Source organism: Medicago truncatula, chromosome 4 (genome assembly GCF_003473485.1).
Source record: "Medicago truncatula cultivar Jemalong A17 chromosome 4, MtrunA17r5.0-ANR, whole genome shotgun sequence".
Taxonomy (NCBI): Eukaryota; Viridiplantae; Streptophyta; class Magnoliopsida; order Fabales; family Fabaceae; genus Medicago; species Medicago truncatula.
This window is the reverse complement of record NC_053045.1, coordinates 39,837,196-39,844,804: the sequence shown is the minus strand read 5'-3', so window position 1 is coordinate 39,844,804 and position 7,609 is coordinate 39,837,196. Positions and strand designations below refer to the sequence as shown.

General features: G+C 37.7%; 2 protein-coding genes across 2 annotated transcripts; one reads left to right on the top strand and one right to left on the bottom strand.

Annotated features, from left to right (window-relative positions):
* The first annotated feature begins 792 nt into the window (after positions 1–792).
* Positions 793–2,789, top strand: LOC11446296 (methyltransferase FGSG_00040). Its single transcript, XM_003607702.4, has one exon. The coding sequence runs from the start codon at positions 883–885 to the stop codon at positions 2,551–2,553; it is 1,671 nt and encodes a 556-aa protein (XP_003607750.2). The 5' UTR covers positions 793–882; the 3' UTR covers positions 2,554–2,789.
* A 1,832-nt stretch (positions 2,790–4,621) lies between these two features.
* Positions 4,622–7,151, bottom strand: LOC11445055 (nuclear/nucleolar GTPase 2). Its single transcript, XM_003607681.3, has 2 exons — positions 6,094–7,151; positions 4,622–5,668 (listed from the first exon to the last, which is right to left on the bottom strand). The coding sequence occupies exons 1-2, from the start codon at positions 7,069–7,071 to the stop codon at positions 4,955–4,957; spliced, it is 1,692 nt and encodes a 563-aa protein (XP_003607729.1). The 5' UTR covers positions 7,072–7,151; the 3' UTR covers positions 4,622–4,954.
* Positions 7,152–7,609: the final 458 nt, after the last annotated feature.

Genomic DNA, 7,609 nt, shown 5'->3' with positions numbered 1-7,609 from the left:
TAATCTTGGTCTTCAAATAAAATAATGTCTGAAATCATTGAGAAGCATATCAAGCCTTCTTCCCTTGACAATATTTTTGGAAGCAAAGTTTATGAATCACGCCTCCATTGGTATTGCTAATTGGACCCAAAAAGCTCCTCTTTGAAGTTTGAACAATGCATTTCTTCTTGTTGTATCTTGTAGTATTCCCATCCAATTCCAACACACAAACTAATTTCATTTGAAATTAAAAAGGGAATTTTGATTTTTGAAATTAAATTACCAATCAATGATTTTAACCAATTAGGGAGAGGAAGGCAAGAATAACTCATGTCATTAAAAAAAAAAATCTCTTTTCACTCTCAATTATCTCTCTTCTTCTGCACACACACTCTCTCCTTCTTTCTCTTCTCGGACCGTTTTCTCTCTTTATCTCGCTCTTCCCCGACCAGCCCTCCACCTCATGGCCGCCGGAGACATAGATTTGAAAGAAGAAAAAAAGGCCAGTGGTGGTGGTGGTTAATGGTGATGAACGAATGGTGGAGATGGAAAAGAATTTCGGCTATGGGTTACAACTTACAACTGAACGGCGGCAGCGACGGTGGTTTGAAAACGGCGGCGACGGTGGTCTTCTGAGGTCTATCGAGAAAGAGAAAAGGAAACAGATTGTTTTTTTTTTTTGAATAAAAAACATAGTTATGAGAGAGAAGTAGTGGATTAAAGAGTGGGTGTGGTTTTGAGGTGAAATTACTTAGATGCCCATGCCACATAGGGTGGTACAAATAAAAGGGTGTCCATGCATATTTTCCCATAATGAAATCATTAAATTAAATCCATATAAAAATTCAATGAACGACCGTTACAATTAGGAAACTTTTAAAATCTATAGCCACACTTCAAAAAATGTTACAACAGTTTCAAAACCAAACACACACAAAAACTGAACTAAAAATGGCAACAACAACAACATCTGAAGAAGAAGAGTACATGCAAAACCTCAGATCCAAAGCAACAGAGCTTTTCATCAGAGAAGAATGGACCAATGCTATTGAAACATATTCCCATTTCATTACTCTTTGCACCCACCATCTTTCTGTTCCACACCCCAACCCACTTCACCATCAAAAGCTTCATAAATCACTTTGCATTTCCCTCTGCAACCGGGCCGAAGCAAAATCAAAACTCCGCGAATTCAACTCGGCTTTAGAAGACTGTGATCATGCTCTACAAATTGATGCAACACATTTCAAGAGTCTTGTTTGTAAAGGTAAGATTTTGCTTTGTCTTAATAGATATTCTATGGCTTTGAATTGCTTCAAAACAGCTATGCTTGGGAATCAGGCAAGTGGGAACTGTGAAATGCTTGTTGGGTTTGTTGAAAAATGTAAAAAGTTTGAATTTTTATCGAGGAGTGGAACGATGGATCTTTCTGATTGGGTTTTGAATGGGTTTCCTGGTAAGGCTCCTGAGCTTGCTGAATTTATTGGTGCTGTTGAGATTAGAAAATCTGAGATTAGTGGGCGGGGGGTTTTCACTACTAAGAATGTTGATGCTGGGTCTTTGATTTTGGTTACTAAGGCGGTTGCGATGGAGAGGAGTATTTTGGGAGGTAAAGATTTGAGTGAGGATACTCAGTTAGTTATGTGGAAGAATTTTATTGATAAAGTTGTTGATTTTGTTAAAAAGTGTCACAAGACTAGGAATTTGATTGGTAAATTGTCAATTGGGGAAAATGAGGATGAACTTGATGTCCCTGATGTTGATCTGTTTAGGCCTGAGAATGTTGGTGAGGTGAATTCAAATGAGGATGTTGAGATTGATATGGTTAAGTTGTTGGCTATATTGGATGTTAATTCTCTCACTGAGGATGCAGTTTCAGCTAATGTTTTGAGGAAGAACAACGATTGTTATGGTGTTGGGCTATGGTTGCTTCCGTCATTTGTAAATCACTCGTGTTGTCCTAATGCGAGGCGGTTGCATGTTGGGGATTATTTGATAGTTCATGCTTCAAGAGATTTGAAAGCTGGTGAAGAGATAACTTTTGCTTATCTTGATCCACTTTCTCCCTTGAATAAGAGAAAAGAATTGTCTGTGACATGGGGGATTCTTTGCAAGTGTAAGAGGTGTAAGTTTGAGGGGGAATTCTTGTTATCCAAGCAAGAAGTGAAGGAGATTGAGATTGGTATTGAAAGAGGGATGGATGTAGGTGGTTTGGTGTATAAGCTTGAGGAACAAATGAAGAGATGGAAGGTTAGGGGGAAAGAGAAGGGATACTTGAGGGCTTCATTTTGGTCTTTATATTCAGAGGCTTATGGTTCGGAGAGGTGTATGAAAAGATGGGGAAGGAGAATTCCAGCATTGGATGCAGTGGTTGATAGCATTACAGATGTAGTGGGAGGTGATCATAGGGTGCTTAAGATTCTGATGGAGGAATTGAAGAGAAAAGGCGGTGGCAGTGGTGGTGGAAATTTGGAGATGGAGAAAGTTTTCAAGTTAGCAAGAGAAGTATATGGGAAGGTAGTGAAAAAGCAAGCAATGAGGACACTGCTTGAACTTTGCATTGCTGCTGAATGATTCCATTCATTGATTGATTAAATAAATGGATTCATTATCAGTTCTTTCTCCATTTCCTTTTTCATTTGATGTCTTCTTTACTCATTGTAAGCAAGGGTTTGTTTCATGCCACGATCAACTCAAGTTGTCAATGCATGCAACGCCAGTGCTGTGAAGTTCAATTTTATTTTAAGAGACTCTCGGTTAAAATAAATTGTATTATGCTTCTCTTAAATAAATAGAGTTTGTGTGTGAAATTGTGCATGTCAGTAGCCTCGCGCCCAATATGGTCATGTATCACGAATTCACTCTCACTGTTGTTCATTCATTTTTCAGTTTGATTGGTACGCCACACATGTTTTTTATGCATAAAAAGCTTCACACATTTCATTCATAAATCAGAATAATATCACGAAAACAGGTTGGGATGTCAATAAAAAGGTAGGAACTAGCTAAAGTTAAAACCACCTTTGCAAGAGCATGAGCAACCTTGACTTGTCTCCTAACAAACTCAATATGAGAGTTCCTATAATTGTTAAGAGAAAATATGTCTACAATCGGCGATTACTATGAAAACTATCCATCACTCTTTCAGAGTCAAACTCAATATCCACTTCACCTAAGAGAAGTTCATGGTCCCAATTTAGAGCAGATAAAAGGCCTAAAGCTTCACCTGTATCCACTTCAAGAATAGGCGAGAAAAAGGCATCAATCTCACATTTGAATCAACCAGTAGAAGTATTTCAACCCGCACTTCTCCAATTGGACAGCAAATGTAACCCGCAATTGTGGATGGCATCAATTTGTTCAACAATATTATTCCAAATACAATTATTCATGGGATTCCATAAACTCCGCATTACCAAAAACAAGGCCTGCTGCTCTTAACTCATATTCTGCAGAATTTCAAAAAATGTTTTCCGCCATTGACAAGTCTGGCCGTAACAAGTTTAGAATAGTATGCTGCCCTGATTTTTGCCAACATAAAACGCTCTTCTGACATTGAAAAGAGATGAAAACTGTTTTCCATTTCCACATTACATAAAGCACAGCCAGTAGGGCAACACATTTCTACAAATAAGCCGCAATAGATTCTTCACTTTTGGTGGGATTTTTGCACGCCAAATTAACTGTCATTTTCCATTGAGAAGAAGAAAATCCGTATCTATAGTTTTGTTAACAACAAAATGGTATGCACTGTTAACATAGTACTCACCATTTTTTCTGTGTTTCCAAAATAATTTATCTTCTCTAACAGAATGAAGGAGAGGGGTTTTCAGAATTTTATATACCTCAGTAGCATCAAATAAAGCTTGTGTTAACTCTATATTCCACTCCTTACTATCATTCCTCATCATTTTAATAACTCATTTATGTTTTATTAAACTACTATATTTCCCTCTTTTATTCTTTTAAATTTCAAAACTAAGCATCTCTCCATTCATTTTCAAAAGTTGATTTCAACTATTATCTTCATAGCACAATCTTCCATCACTTTCCAACATAAAAAGAAGTTCCCTAACTTTCACGTTCCTTTCCATCTCACAGCGAAGTTGTGTTGACATCTTTCCTAGGTCGTCCTCTTCACATAGCAAGCAAGCATGGTGTTTCATAACTAGTTTGGAAAATTTGATTTGAAATCAAATTTTCGCATGTGTTTTTTTACCATACCTCGCTCCAACACTGCAACACACACATCAAAGGAACGAACACAGCTGAAAATCATTCTTGTTCAATACACATCCGAAAAAATTTCTTGTTCAACCACACTTTCCAGACATTTTTCCAGTGTCACACATGCGGATACATGGCATTTCCTAACTACTTTAGAAAATTAAATCAGATTCTCGCATGTGTTTTCTTACCATAAGTCCCTCCAACAGACATATCAAAGGAACAAACACATAAAAACGAACAAACACGCAAAAACCAATGCAAAACTAAAAAAGGATTTTTCACATAAGCATTTAAGTGACGAAGAAGAGAATTATGATCAACTCTTGAAGAGTGTTAAGAGCGATATTAACAAAGGTTTAAGTTTAAAGTTTAGTTAAAAACTACATCACAGCGTAAAATTATTAGCATAAAATTTTAGGATTTAAAACAGGCATATCAAGGCCTAGTGCTAAACAAACAGTTAATTCAAACTTCTCCGAACTCTTACAATATAGATAGCAAAATAACTTAGAATGGCAATAATAACAAACAAACAAAACAAAATATCCATCATTGGGCAAACTATTATTACTAAAAAACTATGCTCATGAAATCAAAATCCTCTCTGCATCCGAAGACCAGTTGATAACCATCACTGAAGCTTCATTTATATTACCAGAACCGAACTCCCAAAAGCAAAATTGATGCATTTGACAATCGTATTTGAGACAAATGAAGTCCTGCAACTGCAACCGAAACTCATTATTCATTTGTTGGGACCAGCTGCAGGAGTAAGCTGTTCAGATGGAACCTCAGTGGATGGATCCTGCTCAAATGTGTCGCTATCTTCATCTGTATCATCCTCCGAGTTTGGAAGTTGGTCAGCAGTTTCTCCCTTTAACTCATTCTCATTACACAAATCACCTTGAACTGGCACAATTTGTTTCTGCTGCGACGAAAGAACATTTGCAATAGCTTTAATGGCAGCAGATGCCTGGTAATGGTCAACTGCCTCATCAACAGCAATGCCATTAACATTAGCCTCATCAACATCAATGCCATTAACATTAGGCTCCTCGGACTTGGACAAGTCTTCCAGCCGTGGAGGAGGAACAAAAAAGGGAATTTTACCCCTCTGCCAGTCATGAAGTATCATCTTCGCTGCAGTCATAAGGTCAGGTTCACCACCCTTAAGGAGTTTGCCAGATGATTTGCAAAGCTGAAGTAGGAAGTCATTTTCATCAACCCACTCTTTTATTTTATAGGCTCTTGTCAAGTGCTCCTTCTTCACACGTTTCAGAACCTCGCCTATATGATCAGCAGCATCTTTCAAGTTTGTTACACGTACCACACCCTTCAGCACAACATCTGTTTCAGAGTCATTGTTGTGGTAGACAACTCCTGGACAATCAATCAAAAAGATCCTCTTTGTAAGGGTTATATACTGCCAAACTTTTGTTTCCCCTGGAATTGGAGCAACCTGTAAGGATGCAATTATTCATGCGAATGAGAAAAGATGCAAATATTCATGTGAAATGTTGCATTTATTCATGATGAGGTGCAAGTGAATTTCTATTAGGATAAAACTATATATTGCGAAAAAGAGGCACGCGACATTTTTTCGCAAGTGTTGTGCTTTCCCTAACAATTTCCATGTACTCCACCAATTGCCGTGAATTCTACTGAAGTGAGAATTGTGATTGGTTAACTGGTATTTCGTGAAACATTAGCTATAATTTTTTTTTGCATATAGCACACCTCTTTCTATAGTTACATGTAACTTAATGAAATTACTAACTAATGTACAAAGTATTAGAACACATTGTCATCAAGAATGAATATGTGAGACAATGTGTTGGTTTTCTAGGATGTAAACATGACTATGAAAACTAAAACTTACACAACCTTGCAAACATTCTTCGTACGCAATGTATTGATCACAGATGACTTCCCAACATTTGGATATCCAACAAAACCAACAGATATTGCTTGTTTATCGCTTTTCAATCTTGCAAATTGTCTCAAAATCGATAGAAGCGAACCCTTTCCAAAAGACTTATTAATGCTTGCATGGAATGCTAGAGTTGGATATTCCTTTGACAAAACCCTAAGCCATCCTTTTGTTGCCCAAGCAGGAATTAGATCACACTTGTTCAACAAAAGCACCATGTGTTTGTGCTTGCAGTTTTCTTTCAAATGCTTCTCTAAATGGTAACATCTTGTACCTTGTGGATCCCTTGCATCTATAACCTGCACAACAACATCTGAAGAATCTATCACCTTGTAGAGCTCACCCCATATGCGTTTGCTTTGACCCTTTTCAAACATGGTATGTCGCACTAAATCTCTAAATCCATCATCAGCTTCATTGCCATCTTCAAAAGCATCTTGAGAAACATCAGCTTTTTTAGCTAAAGACTCATAATCAGAAGCCAAAAGGCTTGGACGTTTTCTTTTAGTCTTAGGTCCAAACGCATGCAGAAAAGGCTCTCTATCAAGAAGGTGAACCCTAGATTGCTTCTGGTAATCATTGAGAAGCGACATGGGCAAATTCTTCCCATTGATAACAACATTATAATTACTGGAACCATGCTTCGCCATTTCTTCTCTAAAAAACTCGAGCTCTTTCTGATTCACAACACGAGTATTCCCGAACCATTGACTATCGGGTTTGATTCTCGTGGATGGAAGGTATGGGAGTTGAAACGGCTCGTATAAGACACGGCCCTTACGGTTGCGGACGGGTTTGGTATTGTACATCTTGAGACGGCGAACAGTGGCGGCGGAGCGTGACTCGTTTTTGGTGTCATTGCTGCGGTTGGCGTCATTAGAGTGCTTTGGTTTACCGGAGACGTTCACGCTTCTCTCTCTCTTCTTCACCATTGCATGCAGAGAGAGAGAACGGCCGCGAGGTGTGAATTAGGGTTTGTTGCTGCGACTGAAATAGCAGGAGAGAATGAATTAGGGGTTGGTTGGTTTTCTCGTGATGTAGTGATACTTTTTTTTTTATACAGATTTTATTTTTATTTTTGTTGTGTATTAAAATATGGTTTTTTCTAAATTACCTATGAAGAATGGTGGGTAATTTACCCACCAACCAATGAAAATGAGCAATTTATTTGTGGGGTCAAGATAGTTCATGAATATGTGCTTATGTGGCTAATGTGTATTGGTTAGGGTAAATTATTCATCATTCTTTCATGGGTAGCCTAGTTGCCACCTTAAAATATTGATGGACTTTTACCTCTTTGTAATTAACAAAAGAAAGTAACCGTGAGTTTAGCTCGGTTGGCATGATAATGCATAATATATGTAAAGTTTAGGGTTCGAACTCGACCACCACAAAAAAAGAAAAAGTTGATAGGTCTTTACACCCATCTAGTATAGATCATTTTTTGTTTTCCCCATGTAAAAAAAATTG

Bases quoted from the DNA above. Each gene is read 5' to 3' on its own strand.
- LOC11445055 (XM_003607681.3), bottom strand. From the start codon at position 7,071: ATGGTGAAGAAGAGAGAGAGAAGCGTGAACGTCTCCGGTAAACCAAAG. The intron at 5,669-6,093 runs GTTGTGTAAGTT...GCATCCTTACAG, and splicing joins GTACGAAGAATGTTTGCAAG to GTTGCTCCAATTCCAGGGGA.
- LOC11446296 (XM_003607702.4), top strand. From the start codon at position 883: ATGTTACAACAGTTTCAAAACCAAACACACACAAAAACTGAACTAAAA.